Source organism: Rattus norvegicus, chromosome 7 (assembly GCF_021556685.1).
Source record: "Rattus norvegicus strain SHRSP/BbbUtx chromosome 7, alternate assembly SHRSP_T2T, whole genome shotgun sequence".
Lineage (NCBI taxonomy): Eukaryota > Metazoa > Chordata > Mammalia > Rodentia > Muridae > Rattus > Rattus norvegicus.
The window spans coordinates 15,477,141-15,498,362 of record NC_141540.1 but is presented as its reverse complement, the minus strand read 5'-3'; the positions used below and the strand labels follow the sequence as shown (position 1 = coordinate 15,498,362).

Sequence of the window (21,222 nt, the reverse complement as noted above, 5' to 3'; positions counted from 1 at the left end):
CCCCATATGAACAACAATGCCAACCAACCAGAGCTTCCAGGGACTAAGTCACTACCCAAAGACTATACATGGGACCAACCGCATAAGTAGCAATGAATAGCCTAGTAAGAGCACCAGTGGAAGGGGAAGCCCTTGGTCCTGCCAAGACTGAACCCCCAGTGAATGTGATTGTTGGGAGGAGGGTGGTAATGGGGAGAGGATGGGGAGGGGAACACCCATATAAAGGGAATTGGGAGGGGTTAGGAAGATGTTGGCCCAGAAACCGGGAAAGGGAATAACAATCGAAATGTAAATAAGAAATACCCAATTAATAAAGATGGGGAAAAAATCAACTTTCCTCCTTCTCTATGATGCACCTTTAATCTCTAATTTATTTCTTTCTAGGCCCTATCTTTTCATACAATGATCCTTTTGTTCTCATTTTCATGTGTGAATTCTTTATTTATTTATTCATTTTGAGGTTAGAAATCAGTCTTTTGGGAGCCATGCCAATCCAATACTTTCTCACAGGCACAAGCCCAGTGTCCTTGCTCAAGGACCTACATGACAAGGTCTGTTTTGGTGCTCGAGGTAGAGTCTTGAAGGAGTCAAGGGAGCCAGGCTCTTCGGCCTGAGAGGCTGTGGTTACCACAAGGCCACAGTGTAGTCTGACGTATGTGGTTACCACCCAAGGCCACAGTGTAGTCTGACGTATCCTGGGTTCTTATCAACATTTTAAAATTAGATTTCTACTGACTCAGTCTGCTTTTCCCCCTTGAAAGGGTGCATCAGAGTTGTAGTTCTTAATAAACCTGCATACCAGGAGTCTGAGCTTACACACATTATACTGATATCTCCCCGGACACCTCCCCTTCGGAAACAATAATTACTGGTGTTTGCTCCCATAGACCAAGCTAATTTACGCTTTTGATGCCTTGCCTCCACCTCCCAAAGGTGGCACGAAAGGCCATTGCCACCACAGAAGGCTGGGAAAGTTAATATTTGGCCAACAGTGTACAGCTGAGAAGATGCGAGCAATCCTAAGTGTGCCTTATTGAAATTGCTGATGCCCGGTGAATATCAGTTCGGTGGCTTAAATTTGACCCGAATGGGCTGGGCGTCATTTCATCTGTGAGCAGGAGGACTGTTGGGAGCGATGCCCTTGAAGCCCTTCATTATTGGTGTTTTTATTATGGTTAGAATTAAGTATGACTAGGTTCATGGAAAATCCCCAGCCAGCTGCAGAAGACTAATACCAATCTGGTGGTCAGGATGAATAAATGATATGATAAAACTCTGACCCTGCTGAGAAACACATCTGACGTCAAGACGCCCAATGTGATGACCTGTAACCTTTCTGAAAAACCAACATCCTGCTGATTAATAGATATGACAAGCCTGTGACCTTTCTGACATCCTGTCAACATCAGCCGATTCCCTGACCACAGGAACTGTGTCCTTGGCCTGCGTAAATGTTTCTTACTCCCCCCTCCCCTCTGTTTCCCCTGTTATGGTATAAATTCAACCTTGGGGAAAAATAAAATTGTCGCCTCGATCAGACTCTTGTGGCGTCCTTCTTCACGTCTCTTGTCCCCCATTCTCTTCCAGGTACTCAGCACCCTCGTTGACAGCTAGGAACCACCTCTGCAAGCCACTCTCTCTAACGGAGTTGCTCCTGTCACCAGCCAATCAGGGCCTCGAGGCAGACTGCCAGTCAGAATAGGAGGGGACACTTCCGGTCCGTCATAGTGCAGGCTCCACTGGGTGCTTGAGTGAGGCCCCCCGCGTCTCTATTTCACGCTGTGACTTGCTGCGGGGAGCTGTGAGCCGAGCGGGGAGAGCTCGGAATCCGCACCATGGTGAGCGGGGCCGCTGTCTGTCACGGGGGCGGAGCTGCGGGAGCTTATTCGCCCTGAGCTGCCGGAATGGCAGGAGAGACGTGACACACCGTGAGGTTCCTGCAACCCCTGGAACTCAGGCTCCCGGCAGCCGCTGAATAACTTCCATCCCTGGGTTGCGCCTGTGCAGAATAGGGGATTGGGGGGCTGTGTGTGTGGTTGTCTTGTTGCTGACGTCATCTTGCAGTGTGCGCGCATGCGCGGCTTTCATAGTCCGGGAAGGCAGGTTTTTCTGACTGGCAGAGCTCTAGTTTCTCTGGTGTCGTCTAGAAGTTCTTCCCCTGGCCCTTGACATTGAGGTGGAGGATCCGTCTGCAGTTAACTCTGCGCAGGGCGCAGGTGTAAAGTCTGCGTTATTAACACAGTCGCATGTAGATGCCGCGGAGGTCCAGTCACGTGTGTCAGGAAGGCCAGACTCACTGTTTCCTGACTCAAGTTGGCGAAATTGACCCAATATTAATTGTGACTTTTGTTCTGAGTGTTCACTCGTGTTCTGCTGATCTCTTTATTCTTTCTCAGCAGCACAGTCTTTTTTTTTTTTTTTTTTTTTTCGGAGCTGGGGACCGAACCCAGGGCCTTGCGCTTCCTAGGTAAGCGCTTTATTGCAGGTGTAGGGGAGTTTTGAAGTCAGATGGTGTCACTGTGCTGTCTGTTCAGTCTTGTGTTGTTCATGTTGTCATTCATGATGACCTTTTGTCATCGGTTTTCGTTGTTCTTCGCAGAAATCTCCTTTTGAGGAATTTGTTGAGTCTATAGCTTAGAATGTGTACTGAAATAATATCAAGATTTTTTGTCTACAACCTTGCAATTCCTCTCCTTTGAGTTCCTTGATTCTTTTAGTTACCAAGTTATAATTTTGGCTACAGGTGTTTGTCATATTTCTATGTGTTTCTGGCCATTATATTCCTGCCGACACAATAAGAGATAAGGGAGTCTGTATTTCCAGTTTACTAAGTTTGCCTCCTATGCATGAGTGCTTTGCTTCCATGCATGTGTGGTCGTCACCTGGCTGTTTGGTTTCCACGGAAGACAGAAGAAGCCATTAGATGCCTTGCAACAGGATCTGTAGATAACTTCGTGCCACCGTGTTAGTGCTGGGAACCAGACTCAGGTCTTCTGCAAAAGTGGCCTTAACTGCTGAACCATCTCTCTAGATATAAACTTGACAGATTTTCAAAAATTTACATGTGAATGTGTACATGCTGCAAACTGAGTGTTAAGTGTTACTTAAACATCTCTTTGGGTGTTCGCGGTGACTGAGTAGTTATGCTGGTTAGCCATGATCAGGTTGAAATAAGTTAGAACACACCGGCCTGTGGGTAAATGTATAGGGTATTTTCTAGATTAATGATTGATGTGGTAGTGTCTCTCCCACTGTGGTTGGTGCCTCCTGTGCAGGTTGTCCTGCGTTGTATAAGAAAGCACTTTTAAGGAGTCTTGATAGCCAGAGGGCAGTAAGCAACATTTCTTCAGGTTGACAGCATATGGGGAATGTATACACTTAGTGTGTATGTAAGTTAGCATATCTGTTCTTTGCCAGTTCCTCTGAGTGTTACCCAGAGCTGGAGGCTTGTTTTTATTGAAGAAATTTTTCTTTATTAGAGTCTAACCTTGCTTTCTAAGGTTGACTTGATCCTGTGTGTAGCTCCACAGGGCATTGATATTGCTGCTGTCCTGAATCCACTCCTCATTATTTGGATTAAAGGGTTCTAGTAGCACACAGTTCTAAAACTACCCATTTGAGTCATGAAGTGGACTGTCCATTCAGTAACAGGAAAAGAGTTTGTATGTGGACCATGGCTTTTCCTTTGAGACCAGAATACAGGGAATAATTTATTGTATACACTACATGTGGAAACAGGTTAAGCAGTGAGTTGCAGAGGTCTCTGATATAAAGACAAATTTTATAGGGCAGGATGAGTGCCTTCTGTGTACTTTTCTCAGCATGAGTTAATTCATACCATATGAATGGAGGTAAACTAAATTGGTAGGCATACAATTTCTGGAGGTTAGCTTGAGCCAGTGAAATTTCCAGTTGGGCAATTCTCTCATTTGGGTAAGTCCAAACCTGGTGAGAAGATTGAGACACAGGGAAGTTGGCTGTAACTTCTTTGTCAGTGTACAGCACGCAGTGCGTAACATTTTACATAGGACAGGTTGATACAGTCAGTTATTAATGGCATTCCTGTACCATGAAGTGGCCTACTTTACCTCAACATCACTGTAGCTAAGTGTGCTTTTAGTTATTTTATCTCTTGAAATGCCACGGATTGGTATCTGTGCTGCTGTTCTATTGCTGTAAAGAAAAACCTACTGTTATAAAGGACATTTCACTGGGGCTTGCTTACATTTTCAGAGGTTCAGTCCATTGTCATTATGGAAACAAGGGATTATACCATGCAGATAGAAAAAATAGGTACTTAATCCCAAGTTTGGAGGCCTCACTGGACAGGAAGGGAAGTTTATATTGAAGAAGCCTATAACCTGCCAAAGGAGGAGGCTCCTTCCTTTTTTTTTTAATTAATTAATTTATTTATTTATTTATTTAGTGTATGAGTACGCTGTTGTTGTCTTCAGACACACCAGAAGAGGGCATTAGATCTCATTACAGATGGTTGTGAGCCACCATGTGGTTGCTGGGATTTGAACTCAAGACCTCTAGAACAACAGTCAGGGCTCTTAACCACTGAGCCATTTCTCCAGCCCAGGAGGCTCCTTTCTATTCCGTGTAATGTTTTCTTCTTTTGGTCTTTCTGTTTCTCTGTCTCTTCCCCACCTCCCAAACCCCATCTCTTTTTCTTTTTCTGCTTCTCTCAATTTTTTCCCCTTTCTTTTTCATTAGAGCTTTCTACTTAGGTTATATTTCTGTCATTATTTATATTTACTCAATGGTCTTGGGCTCCTATGTTTCAATGTCTGGTCCTCAATAATTGGAATTAATTTTGCAAAATTATGAGATATGCCCACGTGGCAGTAGGTGTGTCTTGTTTGTTAAGGTGTGTCACTGTAGGTGGGCTTTGAGGTTTTGAAAGCCCTCTGCAAGGTAAACGTTTCTGCCTACTTGCCTGTGTTAGGATGTAACACTTAGCCCCATGTCTGTCCACAAAGATGCTTCCTTGCATGATAATGAACTAACCTGCCACTATAATCAATCCCCAAATTAAAAGCCTTCCATTATAGAGTTGCCTTGTGTACTGGCTAGTTTTGTGTGTCAACTTGACACAAGCTGGAGTTATCACAGAGAAAGGAGCCTCAGTTGAGAAAATGTCTCCATGAGACCCAGCTGTAAGGCATTTTCTCAACTAGTGGTCAAGGGGTGGTGGGGAACCCAGCCCACTGTGGTTGGTGCTGTCCTTGGGCTAGTGGTCTTGGCTTCTATAAGAGAGCAAGCTGAGCAAGCCAGGGGAAGCAAACCAGTAAGAAACATCCCTCCATGGCCTCTGCATCAGCTCCTGCTTCCTTACCTGCTTGAGTTTCAGTCCTGACTTCCTTTGGTGATGAACAACAATGCAGAAATGTAAGCTGTATAAACCCTTTCCTCCCCAACTTGCTTCTTGGTCATGATGTTTGTGCAGGAATAGAAACCCTGACTAAGACACCTTGGTTATAATGTTTCTTTACAGCAATAGAATAGTCACTAAGATGAGTTGTTTGTGTAATATTTTGGCATATTATCTGTCTGTATTCTGCCCACATCGCATGAAATTCAGTAAGGCTGAATGAAAGAGTAATGGGCTGTTTTCTTGACCAAACATTCAGTCTGTGGCATGGTTGTTACTGATGACTCCTGCAGGTCTGTAGAGAAAAGAGTAACAATAGGGACAGAGCACTAGGTAGTTTCAGATGGCAGTCATGTGCTGAAACAGAGGCAGCAACTATCAGGGAGATTAGGGCCATTAAAGAGAAGGCACCTGCTCTTCTTTGAAAAGATAGAATAGGTACTGTAAGGTCACTGCACTGCCCAGCTAAGCGTTTAACTGTGGAAGGAAAAAGACAGGTGATTCATAGTCCCAGAGAGCAGCTTCATACAGGATCTGCTGCTGCTCTGTTCCAGTAGAGCCAGGTCCACCCACAGATAGAATCCACGGTGCTGGTGGCATCTGTAAGCCACTATTTGTTGAAAGAGGAAAGATGAAAGATTTAAAGGTTATGGATTTTCCCTCTATGCTTCTAGTTCAACACTGTTGCAGCCATCTGTTTAGCAGAGTTCCATTTCCAGTGTGGAGACTCTGAGAGTTCATTAAATGAAGCCTTGAAGGTGAAACTTCATTTACATTTTGAGATTACAAGGTGTTAAGATATCCAAGCTTTGAGACATTTGTCATTTGACAGCTTCATGTAGGAAGTGGAAGTAGCCAAAGAGAGGCATGCAAAAAGTCGCAGTGAGAAAGAGTCATCTAAAACCTTTGAAGCCCCAGGTATCTAGCACAGAACTGCAGGATTTGGTGTTTTCCTAGCAGGGTTTCAGGCTTGCTTTGATCTGATCTGTCCTTATTTCTTTAGAGTAAAAGTGTGTATTCTGTGTCATCGTATGCTGGGTAGAAGATATAAATTAGTGTTTTGAATTTACAAGATGTCACAGTAAAGAGATTGTTTTGAGTGTCAGAAGAAACTTTGAACATTCAAATACTGTTGGAACTGTGATATAATCTGGGGAATCTGTAGTTAGACTAGATGCATTTTGCATCATGGGTTGACTGTGATCCTATTATGACCTATGTGAAAATGTGGTAGGTTGAATGAAAGACCTCCAGTGTAGGATGATGTATTTGAACATTTGTCTCTGGTTTGTGCTTTTCACTGAGGTGCTTTAGGAAGAGGAGCCTTCTGGAGGAAGTTAGTCTCTGCGGAAGGGCATTGAGTGTTTATACCCTCACCACACTTCCTTTTCGTTGTGTGGTTGAAACTGAGCAGCCTTGTTTCTTCTCATGCAGCCACACCATCTCCAACATTACAGACTCTATCCCTAAATGATGTGGGATAAAATAGAACAAATTGCTTTTCCATGCCAGGCCATTTTACCAGCCTGATGTTTTGATGTTTATATTTTGGGGTATTTGGATATTTAGGCTTTTGTACGTGTGAAACATTTGATTCTGTTCTTACATGTACTCACACCTTGACTTTTGATCTTTGGCAGAGGGTATCACTTTTACAGCAGGATGGCATGCATTCAAGGCATTAATCTTGAATCTCCTGCATCATTGTGTCTTAATTAGGGTTTCTAAAAACCATGACCAAAAAGCAAGGGTTTTTTTTGTTGTTGTTGTTGTTAATTTTTTGTTTGTTTATCATTTTTGGTTTTTGTTTGTTTACACTTCATATCAGTGTGTTCATTTCTGGAGGATGTGAATACAGGAACTCAAACTGTACAGGAATCTAAGGGCAGGAGGTTATGCAGAAGCCAGAGGGGTTCTGGTTACTGGCTGCTTCCACTGGCTTGCTCAGCCTTTGTTATAGAAATTAGGACCGCCAGTTCCTGGATGGCACCTTCATCAACAAGGCTGGGCTCTCCCTCATCAATTACTAATTGAGAAAATGTACTATAGCAGGATCTCATTTCCTCAACTGAGGCTCCATTCTCTATGATGACTGTAGCTGTATCAAGTTGCCACAAAACCAGCCAACTGACCCCTTGTCAACTTGACACACAAACATATCACTATTAAACTACAACCCTTCCTTTCTTATTCATCCTCAAGAACTTACATTAAAAACATAAATAACTTTAAAAAGTCTCACAATCTTATATGCCATGGCTGGTTGATATTCATGGGAGACCTGCCCTTTTCTGAAGAGAAGCAGAGGAGGAATGAGTAAGGTGGGGGAAAAGGGGAGGTGTGTGGAAGGACTGGAAGGAGGGGAGGAGGAGATAGTGTGGTTGGTAGATCAATCTACTTAAACATTTTTACAAATTTAGACACATTAAAATTTCAATCTCAGGGGCTGGAGAGATGGCTCAGTGGTTAAGAGCAATGGCTGTTCTTCCAGAGGTCCTGAGTTCAATTCCCAGCAACCACATGGTGGTTCACAACCATCTGTAATGGGATCCAATGCCCTCTTCTGGTGTGTCTGAAGACAGCTACAGTGTACTCATCATATACATAAAATAAATAAAATATTAAAAAAAATTTCAATCTCTTTAAAATATCCAATTTCTCTAAAAATACAAAATTTCTTAAATTCAGTCTTTCAGCTGTTGGCTCCTATGGAAATCAAAATTAAACGAAATACCTTCTTCAACGAGGAAGAACCAGGGCAGTCACTATCTGCACCACATAAAACTCTAACAGCATAAACAAGTCAATGTCAAATTATTTGAGACTCACTCATGATCTTCTGTGTCACTTCTCCAGCTTACGCCTCCACACAGCTTGCCCTTTAGCTCCAGCTGGATCCACTCTACTGTACTGGAGGTCATCCCGTGGTACTGTTATTGCCAAAACTACTGGAGTCTTCTGCTCAACTGGGCTTCACTTTCACCAATAGCGTCTCATAGGCTCTCTTCATGGTGCCGAACCTCAAAATCTTTGCATGACCCTTCTATCCTGGGTCTTCAACTGCCACTGAGGCTCTTCCTTTACTAATGGCCTCTCCTGGCCTCTCGAAGTGCCAAGCCTCAGCTGCTCTCCATGCTTTCAAATCCAGTACCATCTGGGTGACTCTTACACTACCAAGCTTGGCTGTCAGGACAAGATACAACCTTGGCCAGTTCTGGAACACAGCTTCTGTGTGCTGACCCTGAGGAAACATTTCCTAGAAGACTCCACCTCAGTAATACTGGTATCTCTTTAATCACCATTGATTTCTTGACTCTAGCTATCCAGCATCAATTTCCCAGTAACACAGAAGTTTCACTTTGAAAGCAAACTAGTAAGCAGCACCTCTCTGTGGTCTCTGTGTTATATCCTTCTTGCAGGGTGCTTGTTGATCATGACTGACTTTTAAGCCCCAGCTAAATCAAAGAGTTTTGGATTAATGGTGTTGGCAGAGAAGATTTCAAGAACAGCCCAGTATTAACTCTGTCATGTGGTTATAAGTGGTCACACTTGTGCAGATTTATAATGAAAACAAGCAGTAAGAAATACAAAATGTATTAAATGTATTAAAGTCCATGTGCAAAGAGATAGAAGTTTGCAGAAAGCCTGATGCTAAATGGAATAAACAGAGTGGTGACCTCTCTCAGCCATCCAACCAGCCGAAGTCCCAACTTGTGGAAAGGAATTAAAGAAAAACTTACGGAACTGAAGGAAACCTTCAGCAACAGAAGACTAGTGCAAATGTAATTGAAGGAGGCGACAAAGTTTCGTCCCTAGGAATCAACAGAACCTGGTAGCTTTGGCCACATCTTTTTGGCTTTAGAGTCAAGGATACATGTGGTGGAATCTCCCTCCCCAGTAAGGAAAGCTACTGAGATCTGGTCTATGTCAGAGGTGTTTGTGTTGGTAGGCTTATGTCAACTTGACACACAAACTAGAGCCCTTGCAAAACAGGAATCCTCAATTGAGAAACTGCCTCCATGTCATCCAGCTGTAGTGATTAATGGGGGAAGGCCCAACTCATTGTGGGTGATGCTGTCCGGGGCTTGGTGGTCCTGGATTCCATAAGAAAGCAGGCTGAACAAGCCATGGGAGAAAGCCAATAAACAGCACACTCCATGGTTTCTGCATCTGGGCATCTGAGACTGGGATGATTATAGGTGTATGACAGGCTGATTGCTGTTTTTTTTTTTTTCTTTCTTTCTTTTTGAGTGGGATTTTTTGTTTCTTGGTTTTTGTTTTCTCTCTGTATTTTCAGGAATTGTAATGGCTATGTGTTGCCTGGTAGAAAATTCTCTTTGGACCTTTTGTTTTGTCCACTTAGGGTTCCAGGTAAAATGCATTGCTGGATATTGGGAGCTGACATTAGGAATGGGGGTGGCTAAATGTTTGAAGGGGTTCATAAGAGAGAGGAGAGCAGAGTTCAGTCAGGATCTGCTTCCTTTGTCTCCTTGGAATGGGGAAGGAAGTGAGAAGAGGTCACTCTATATCAGTGGGAATGAGACTGGTGGGTTGGATCTAGAGAAGGAAAGATGTACAGATAGCTTCCCTGTCCCCTGGCAGGAATGGTCTGTCACTTAGCATGGAGCGAATTCTGGAGTTGGGGCCTGAAATAAAGCAACAAGTGTGGAGAGAGTGGTTAGAAAGGGAAGGTCTGGGGGATTCCCAGGAGATGTGGTCTGAGGGGGAAGGATGGCTATGGCTGTTATTTTGTTGTAGAAATAGGGATGTAACTCAAGGATTGGGTTTGGAGGAGAGGAGGGAATGGCAAAATCTTCAGTAGCTGGTTTCCCAGCCTGTTTGCTGGAGTGTTCACAGTGAACACCTGCTGATGCTGGAGGTTGGGATGTGTTGGGGGGAAAGAAGGTTGGAAGTGATCTTTGTGATCCACTGGGATGAGGTCAGAGAGGAAAAGGAGACCACTGCAGGGTTTCTGCTACAAAGTTGCAGATGAGTCTCTGGAGACTGGATCTGGAGAACTGGATAAATGTGGATCACTATCAGCCTACTTTTGGGAAGAAGGCATAGTCAGTCTGAATATAGTAGAACAAACCCTCAACCATATAAATAGCTCAGTGTCCAGTTGTCTTGGACTCATGATCTTCTCCACTCTACTGTAAGCTGTTCTTGGTGGTCATTCCATTTTAGTGCCATCTCCAATATGTTCAGGCCTCTTGCTGCAATTGGGCTTCTTGTTTACCAGTAACCTCTATGATGGTCTGTATGTGGTGTGGCCCTGTTGGAGTAGGTGTGGCTTTGTTGGAGTAGGTGTGTCACTGTGGATGTGGGGCTTTAAGACCCTCATCCTAGCTGCCTGAAAGTGAGTATTCGGATGGAGATGTAAACCTCTCAGCTCCTCCTGCACCGTGCCTGCCTGGATGCTGCCATGTTTCCACCTTGATGATAGTGGATTGAACCTCTGAACCTGTAAGCCAGTTTCAGTTAGGTGTTATTCTTTGTAAGACTTGCCTTAGTCATGGTGTCTGTTCACAGCAGTAAAACCCAATAAGACAGAAGTTGGTACCAGGGATTGGGGTATTGCTGTGCTAGGCCTGACCATGCTTTTGTTTGGAAGAATGTGGATTTTGGGACTTTGGATTTGGAAAGCTGTGGAATGCTTTAAATGGGGCTTAATGGGCTATCCAAGTAGGAATATGGAAGACTTTGTTACTTAGAATGATTTGAAATGTGTGGACCTGGCCCAAGAGGTTTCAGTTGATGATTTCAATATGTGGCCTAGAAACTGGTTTTGTGATATTTTGGTGAAGAACATGGCTGCCCTTATCTGAAGAGTCTGCCTGAGGCTAAGGTAAAGAGACTCAGATTATTTGTATTGACAAAGGAAGGCTTAGAAACAACCATCATAGGCTTTGTACTCTGGTTAAGTCTCATGAAGAGTGTTTTGAACAAGCATAGCAAGCTGAGGTAGGAAAAATACAAAATATAGGTTTGAGTATTAAAGCATACCAGGAAGGGAAATGAACTGAATCCTGTGTTCACAGATATTAAATTGAATTAAGTGAGTGAGACTTGGGGGCAAGATCCTACCCAACTAAATTTAGATCCAGGCATGGTGATACACAGCTTTAATCCCAGGAGATAAAGTCAAGCAGATCTCTGAATTCAAGGCCCACCTGGGACAGACCAAGTTCTAGGTGAAGAAAAGTTAAGTCCAGGCATGGTGGTATACACTTTTAATCCCAGGAGACAGGCATGCAGATCTCTGAGTTCACGGTCAATTTACAGAACAAGATCCAGGACAGCCAAGTTTAAGCAATGAAGGAGTTGGAAAATAGAAAGCTGCTGATAATGTAAAAGAACAAGGGGGCCATGTTCCAGCTCCTGCAAGAAGCAGAATTCTGCAACTTCGGCCATGTGGCTCTGGTTTTAGAGTCAAGAATAGAAGGGACTATAAAGGCAATTGATGCTGGTTAGCTGGAGCTAAGAAATTAGCGGTGATTAAGAAGAGACCAGCATCACTGAGGTGAAACCTGGGAAGTGTTTTCTGAGAGCACAAAGAAGCTGTGTTCCAGAGATAGCCAAGGTTGTACCTTGTGCTGCAGCTGGACTTGGTAATGTGTAAGAGTCACCACGGTGGTACTGGTTTTGAAGGCATGAAGGGGTCTTGAAGCTGAGGCTTGGCACTGAGAGAGGCCATGGAAGGCCCTTGGCGAAGGTGCAGCCTCGGCTGCAGTTGATGACCCAAGACTGAAAGGATCATGCAAAGAGGTTGAGACCTGGCACCATAAAGAGAGCCTATGAGAGGGTATTGGTGAAGCCTAGGTGCAGTAGAAGATCCCAGTATATTGTAGATGCCAGTACCATGGGATTATATCCAAGAAGAGCAGTGGCAGTGGAGTGGATCAACCTGAGCTTAGAGTGCTACAGAGGGCAGAGCTGGAGGAGCCCAGAAGATCATTTGTGGATCCCAAACATTGAAGATGCTTGAGGTGTGAGCTATCTACTGAGGAAAGCGGCTAACAGGGAGTGGAAGCAGCCCAGGAGAAAGCACTCAACAAAGATGAAAAAGGAGATGGAGATCTGAAGACCACTTTGACATCAGAATTGGAGATGGAGAGTTTGGAGTCTGTCCAGCTGGTTTCCTGTCTCGCTTAGGGTATTACAGTTAAGTGATTGAATGAATCTCAGAAGATACTTTGAGCTTTGGACTTTTAACACTATTGAGACTGCCAAACATTATGACAACTTTTGAAGTTGGACTAAGTGTATTTTGTATTATGCTATGTTTAGGTATGGCCCCCATAAACTCATATGTTTGAACAAGCCCATGGGGGCCAGGAAATGGCACTATTAGAAGGTATGGCCCTGTTGGAGTAGGTGTGTCACTGTGTGTATGGGCTTTAAGACCTTCATCTTAGCTGCCTGGAAGCCCGTATTCTGCTAGCAGCCTTCAGATGAAGATGTAGACCTCTCAGCTCCCCCTGCACCATGCCTGCCTGGATGCTGCCATGCTCCTGCCTTGATGATAGTGGACTGAACCTCTGATCCTGTAAGCCAGCTCTGATTAAATGTTGTTCTTGTAAGAGTTGCCTTGGCCATAGTGTCTGTTCACAGCAGTACAACCCTAACGAAGATAGCCTCTCCCAGGCTTTCTTCATGGTGCCGAGCTATAAATCTGTGCATGATCCCATTCAGTCCTGGCCTGCAACTGCTACTAAAGCTGTACCTTCACCAATGGCCTCTCACAGTGCCAAGCTTCAGCTGCTCTATATGACCCTTTTACATCTTCAAAACCAGTATGGGTGAGTCTTATACTACCAAGCTTGGCTGCTAATAAAAGATATAATCTTGGCCACCTCTGGAATGCAGCTTCTGTGTATTGACTCTGAGAAAACCCTGACCAGAAGATTTCACTTCAGGGATGCTGATCTGTTCTTAAACCTTTGCACATTTTTTAGCTGCAGCTAACTGTTGTCAATTGTCCTAGTAAGACAAAGGTTTTACTTCAGTGTTTCTGGTCTCTTGTTAATCAGAGTTGATTCTTTGGTTCTATGTGACCAGATATCATAGATTCAGCACACAGAAAGGCCTGGTAGAGTCTTTACTGTCCTCTGAAACTTCACAAGCCAGGCTTCCATCTTCTGTAATGTTCTCAATAGTCTGTATCTTCTAAGATTCTACACAACAGCTCCCTGAACTTTCAACACTCAGGGGCCCAAAGTTCCAAAGTCCTTCCACGGTCTTCCCCCAAACATCGTGATTATATCTGTAAAAGTATCTCCCCACTATCCTGGTACCAACCTGTCTGGTTAGGATTTCTACTGCTGGGACGAAGCACAATAACTAAGAAGGAAGTTGAGGTGGAAAGGATTTTATACTGGCTTATACTTCATATCACTGTGCATCAAAGGAAGTCAGGATAGGAAGTAAAATGGCTAGAAGCTGGAGGTATGAGATGAGGAAGAGGCCATGGAAGAGATAACTTACCTGTTGGCTTGCTCAGTCTGCTTTCTTATAGAATCTAGGACAACCAGCCCAAGGATGGCATCACCTACACTGGGCTGGACACTTCATCATCAATCACTAATTAAGAAAATACTGTACAGTTTTGTCCACAGCCTCATCTCCTGTAGGTGTAGTCTTAGTTGTGATGCTTTCCTCTCCAATTCCTGTATCTTGTGTCAAGTTGACATAAAATTATCCAGCACACATGGGTTACAGATGCATAACATTCTCCTTACCTTTGTTTATGTTTAAAGTTTGTCTTTAATTTTAAAAATATGTGCACGAGTCTTTTGAATACACAGACACACACACACACACACACACACACACACACACACACACACACAGAGAGAGAGAGAGAGAGAGAGAGAGAGAGCAGAGCATTGGATTTGTTTGTGCGTTGGGACTTGATCCACATTCTCTGCCAAAACAACACATAATCTTAACTGTTGCTTTCTTCCTGTATCTAGTTTTTTGATCAGCATTTTCTTTGTTAATGTTTTTGAGAACTTTCTCGTGTAATTTATTAAAAATACATTCTTTTGTTGTAGGAATATCATAGTAGCCTTACAGTGTAAACTGGGGCATTCCAGTTTTCTGGAACTAGAGTCATTATAGGGTCTTCTTAGATCTAACACAACTCAAACACCGAGTTGATACAGAAAAGAAAAATGAAATCAAACTGCTTTTGATCAGGGACACAAAACAGACTCGGGAGCTGACCTGTGACCCCAAGCCAAAATGTTACAGAGCCTTTAAGCCTAAAAACTACAAACATCTGCATCAAGTTACAGTTACATTTTTCACCCATCAGAATTTAGGGCTAGTGGACTTCCTTAGGAACATGTATTGGTGGTAAATTTATCCTGTTCTTATTGGTTGTGCAACTTGTCTACTACTCACGTTTCAACTTGACAACAAGGATGTCAGTTACCCAGGTACATGTCTCTGCCAAGCAGGATGTCAGTTACCCAGGGAGGTCTTGGGAACTTTATTTGACCCCTATTTAAAATGAAGTTTGCCCAAAATGGCTTCAGTTCCATTCCTTCCTACAGGGTGAATATTTAACTCTTCGGAGAAATTTTGAGTGCTTTCTATCCTTTTTCATTTGTTTGTTTGAAACAGGGTTTCATTTTGTGCAGGGTTTCTGTCCTGGAAATATCTACATAGACAAGGCTGGCCTTGAAATCACAGATATTTACCTGTCTCTGCCTCTTAAAGTATGGGATTAAAGGTGTGAGCCAACATGCCCTTCTTGTCCAATCTTACTTGAAGTTAGTAATTTTGATACAGTTTTGTTGATGTATAAGCAAAAGTGTTGGCTCTGTTTGCATGTCTTTCTGTATATTGGTTAATAGTCATTTGTATTGCAATGCCACATGCTTTTTCTAGGTCCAGAAAAGAGAGACAGGATTTTTTTTTTTTTTGGTTCCTTTTAAAATGACTTGGTGATTGTGTTTGAAATTCTGTGACATGAAATAAATGTGTGGAGCACACCGAATTATGTAAATATAATCAAAATAAAGTGTACACTACAATGCAGTAAGTCTCACCATTTTTATTATGTACATATATGGGAAATTTTAGGATGCAGTCACCTATGAGGATGTGTATGTGAGTTTTACTCAGGAAGAGTGGGCTTTGCTGAATCCTTCCCAGAAGAATCTCTACAAAGATGTGATGATGCAAACCTGCAGGAACCTCATTGCTATAGGTAAGAATGTTAATTTTTTTCCTTCACCTGTTAGACAAGGGGACAAGTGTTTATTGGTTATTGGTACACTACTTCGATCTCAATTATGAAAGTGGAAGAATGTGGTGAATAAATCAGGTATGATTCTCGGGTTCAACAAAGATAGTAACTTAAATTTTGCATAATTTTTAATAATATAGCAGACATTTTCTGGTACTATATTTTAGGCTACAAATGGAACAGTCAGAATATTGAAGAACATTGTCAGAGTTCTGGAAAACACGAAAGGTACTTCTCTCTTTCCTCCATTCCTTCTCTTTTTCTTTTCAGAAAAGGGGAGCCCTTCCATGATATTATTGAGTCTTGGCATATCAAGCTGCAGTAAGACTAGGTGCATCTTCTTTTATCGAGTCTATATGAAGTAGCCCTGTGGGGGAAAAGATTCCCAAGGGCAGGCAACAGCGTCAGAGACAGCCCTGTTCCAGCTGTTAGATGTCCCACATAAAGACTAAGCTACACAACTATTACAACATGTTCACCAATCATGTGATTGCCCTGATTGGTGGTTCAGTCTCTGTGAGCTTGTTGGCCCAAGTTAGGTGATTCTACAGGTATTCTTGTCATGTCCTTGACCTCTCTGGCTCCTACAGTCCTTCCTGCCCCTGGTCATAGACCCAAAGGTTGGTGGGGTGTCCTTTATGTATATGTTTGGGAATGGTATAGTCGGATCTTGAAATAGATCTACTTCCAATTTTCTGAAAAACCACCAAATTGATTTCCAAAGTGGTTCTTATCCCCATCATCAAAGTGTGTTCCCCTTACTCCACATCCTAACCACCATAAGCTGCTGCTTAAATTTTTGATCTTAGCCATTCTGGTGGGTATAAGATAGAATCTCAGAGTCATTTTGATTTGTATTTCCCTGGTGACTAAGGATGTTGAACATTTCTTTAAGCCACTTCTCTGCCATTAGAGATTCTTCTGTTTAGCATTCTGTGTTTAGATCTGTATCTCATTTTTAATGGGGTTATTTGGTTTGCTGATGTTTAATTTCTTGAGTATATATTTTTAATACCAGCCCTCTGCCAAATGTGGGGTTGGCGAAGATATTTTCCATTCTGTAGGATTCTGTTTTGTCCTTGCAATGGTGTCCTTTGCCTTACTGAAGCTTTTCAGTTTTATGAGGTCTCCTTTATTAATTGTTGATCTTAGTGTCTGAGTTATTAGAGCTCTGTTAAGGATGTTTTCTCCTTTGCCAATAAGTTCAGTGCTATCCCCTACTTTCTTTTCTATCAAGTTTAGTGTGTCTGGATTCATTTTGAGGTCTTTGATCTACTTTGACATGAATTTTGTGCAGGGTAATAGCTATGGATCTATTCACCTTCTTCTATATTCAGATATCCAATTAGACCAGCACCATTTGTTGAAAATGCTTTATTTTTCCCCTTGTATAATTTTAGCTTCTTCATCAAAAATCAAGTGTCCATAGGTGTGTAGATTTATGTCTGAGACTTTGATTCAATTCCATTTATCAAGTTGTTTGTCTTTATGCTAATATCATAAGGTTTTTATTACTATTACTCTGTAAAACAGCTCGAAATCAGGGATGGTGATACTTCCAAAAGTTCTTTTATTATATAGGATCATTTTAAATATCCTGGGTTTTCTGCTTTTTCATATGAAGTTTAGCATTTTTTTTCAAGATCTGTAAAGAATTGTGTTGGACTTTGCTGGGAGTTGCATCGAATCTTCAGATTGTCCTTGTTAAGATGACCATTTTTACATGTTAATCCTATTAATCCATGAGCATAGGGGATTTTATTCTGATGCATTTTATGTGCGTGTTGATACATATGTATTTCTGAAGACATTTTAGTGTGTCCTGAAGCTTTAAGGAAATGCAAGACTGTAAATAAGCACAGTTTTTTATTAAATTTTCACAGTACTCTATACCTCAGTGTCAGGTAGCTGATCAGTGTTTGCAAGGCATTCCTCTAAGAAAGAAGACAATAGAACAAAGCCTTACCAGACGTTAGCATTTTAATCTTAGCCCTGTGAGAGCCATGTTGTAGAACTGTCCATCCATTTAGTTTTGTACCATTCAAGTATAAAAGGTATAACATTGATTAGGGGAATCAGCGTCTGTCCAAGGCCTTTTATAAGCAAATAGTCTATATTAATCCTGGTGTTCCTATGTATTTGTAGTGATTTATGCTAGTATAGTGAGAGGAGCAGTTTATGAGACACAAGAGGGTTGCCGTGGTGGAAGAACCTGAATCCTTATACCACATCTCTGAGATATAAAAGGTTAGACTATGTGAATTCAGTTATTTGTTATTTTATTTGTTATTCTTATTTAATAGGGATATCATCTGCCACTCAGGATACAAGCCATTTGAGCATAAGGACTATGGAAAGATGCAGTTTACCTCTCTTTCTCCAACAACAGTTAGAGGATATATGAATAGATTTCATGAATATGACATGAATTTACAAGCACTTGGTGTTCCAACTACAGTGGGAATGCATCAACAGACTTACAATGGAGAAAAGTCTTATGAGTACCAGGAATATGGGAATTCATTTGTTTATCCAAGTTCACTTTGCATATGTAGCGTGAATCACACTGTAAGAAAATGTTATAAATGCACTCAGTGTAGTAAAGCTCTGAGTTCTCTTCAAAGACATGAAAAAACTCATCTTGGAAGAGGAATTGATAAATGTGAGCCATGTACTAACCATCACACGTATTTTCAAGCACACAAAAGAACCAATAATGAAGAGGATACCTATGAATATAATCTATGTGATAAAGCCTTTAGATCTGATTCTTCCTTACACCAAAGACCTCATTTGGAAGTAGCACCCTATAAATATTATCAGTATGAAAAAGACTTTGCACATCACAGTTGTCTTCAAGAACATAGAACTCATACTGGAGAGAAACCTTATAAATGTAATCAGTGTGGTAAAGCCTTTGCAAGTCGCCATAATCTTAAAATGCATGAAAGAATTCATACTGGAGAGAAACCCTATACATGTAATCAATGTGGTAAAGCCTTTACACTTTACACAAATCTTCGCAAGCATGAAAAAATTCATACTGGAGAGAAACCCTATGAATGTAGTCAGTGTGGTAAAGCCTTTGCACGTCGAAATGAACTTCAAGTACATGAAAGAATTCATACTGGAGAGAAACCCTATGAATGTAGTCAGTGTGGTAAAGCCTTTGCAAGTCGGAGTAATCTTCAAACACATGAAAGAACTCACACTGGAGAGAAACCTTATTTATGTAATCAGTGTGGTAAAGCCTTTGCATGGCGACGTCTTCTTCAAATTCATGAAAGAATTCATACTGGAGAGAAACCCTATGCATGTAATCAATGTGGTAAAGCCTTCACACATTTTCCAAGTCTTCACAATCATAAAAAAATTCATACTGGAGAGAAACCCTATACATGTAATGAATGTGGTAAAGCCTTTGCACATCTCACAAGTTTTCACAATCATAAAAAAATTCATACTGGAGAGAAACCCTATGGATGTAAGCAATGTGGTAAAGCCTTTTCATTTCGCAGTAATCTTCAAATACATGAAACCGCTCATAAAGGAGAGAAGCCCCATGAATGTAATCAATGTGGTAAAGCCTTTGCACATATTGTTTATCTTCAAAGGCATGAAAGAAGTCATGGAGACAAACCATATGAATGTAATCAATGTGGTAAAGGCTTTACACATTTTGGACGTCTTAAAAATCATCTGAAAAGTCATACTGGAGAGAAACCGTATGAGTGTAATCAATGTGGTAAGGTCTTTGCATATCGAAATAATCTTCAAAAACATGAAAGAACTCACACTGGAGAGAAACCCTATGTATGTGATCAGTGTGGTAAAGCCTTTGCAAGTCGCTGTAATCTTCAAAAACATGAAAAAATTCACACCGAAGAGAAACCCTACGTATGTAATCAGTGTGGTAAAGCCTTTGCAAGTCGCTGTAATTTTCAAGTACATGAAAGAATTCATACTGGAGAAAAATCCTATTCATATAATCAGTGTGGTAAAGACTTTGTTAGTCAAAGTAATCTTCAGAAACATGAAGGAAAGCATACTGGAGAAGTAACCTATGGATGTGATTGATGCGGTAAAACTTGGTTACATCAGTGTAAAGCCTACTAATATAATCAATGTGATTGATTATATAAGCCTTTGCATTTACAGTCTTCTTCAAAGGAATGAAAAAAATCCCTAATGAAGAGAAACACCACAAATCTAGTAAATGCAGTAAAGCCATGCATACCAAGCACATTTTCCCCCCATCTTCCTGGTACTCGTGTTAGTATAATCATTTCATCATTAAGGTATAGTTTTGTTTTCAAATTGTATATACATTTTCATCTAAGAATAGAGGTATACCAAACAATTTGACTAATAAAACCTATTTGAAAATGAAAATATTTATACTGCCTCCTTTTGTATGGGTTATGCTAGTTTATTGAGGAATAAGTACATAAGTACTTGTTCTTAACACTTTGTCAGAAATACAAATAAATCTCAGAGAATTGTTGCAGTGGTTAAAAGTGGCTGCTTCTAAGCCTAATGACCTGAGTTTATTCTCTGGGAGACCCACAATACTCATACCAGTTTTTCTCTGATTACTATATTTGGGCTGTGACATATGAAACACACACAATCCAGAACTTAGATACATTTTCTTTAAAGTGAAATGAGGGCCATTGCAGTTACTCAACTGTTTAAGGCACTTGCTCCCAAATATGACTACCTCGGTTTGATTTCTAGTACTGACATAGAGGAAATAGAGAATTGACACCTGTAAATTGTCCTTTGCTTTGCACGTGCATTTCACAGTACAGGTGCTTAAAAAAAATGATAACAGTTTTTAAAGAAATGAACAAAGCAAAGAAAATAACCAAAATATTGAGAACATAGGGAACTATTTACCAGTTGAAATTAATACATTGAAGCATTCTGTGGAGTGTTAATACTCAACAAAATAATGATGGTTTCTGTTTAAATGTTATGTTATTTGTCTCTGACTTAATTCAAAGATAACTCATTTTATGAATATCTCACCTGGACCTAGTGGTGTGTTTTGGAGACAGACAAATGCATCTCTGAGTTTGAGGGCATCTTGATTCACATGGTAAGTTCCAGGACACCAATAGCCATGTAGAGCGATCCTTTCTAAAAAGAACCAAAAAGATTAAGTAAATGTAGCACATATCACATTATAGAACCTTTCCTAATAATACACTGTACTCATCTTTATTCAATTAAACCTTTCCAGGTCCTCACTCACATAAAGAGAACAGCATTAGTAATGAAAATAAGCAATATGCTAAGTTCATTCACAGGAATAGAAATCCATTCAATACTTTCATGACGATGTAGCAGGAACATTTCTTCATGTACAAGGTAGAGCGGGTAATAGGACATCTTCATCTTTTACATTATAATGACATATTTGGGTTCTGGAAAGTTGACTCAATAGTACTGCTCCTGTTGGGTGTCCAACTTGTGTTTCCTAGCACCCACATCAAATGCCTCAGAACTACCTGTAATTCCAGGTCCAAATGTACTCTTCTGGCTTGTTTGGTCACCAGGTATGTAAGTGGTGTAAAGGCATATA

The 21,222-nt window shown here is 41.3% G+C and overlaps 1 protein-coding gene across 1 annotated transcript; it reads left to right on the top strand.

The window, feature by feature from the left end:
- The first annotated feature begins 1,546 nt into the window (after positions 1-1,546).
- On the top strand, positions 1,547-20,014 carry Giot1 (gonadotropin inducible ovarian transcription factor 1). The gene is given in 4 exon segments (NM_133563.1): positions 1,547-1,838; positions 15,470-15,596; positions 15,803-15,863; positions 17,939-20,014. Coding segments are annotated over 4 exon segments (1,965 nt in total). The 5' UTR covers positions 1,547-1,835; the 3' UTR covers positions 19,713-20,014.
- The last annotated feature ends 1,208 nt before the right edge of the window (positions 20,015-21,222 follow it).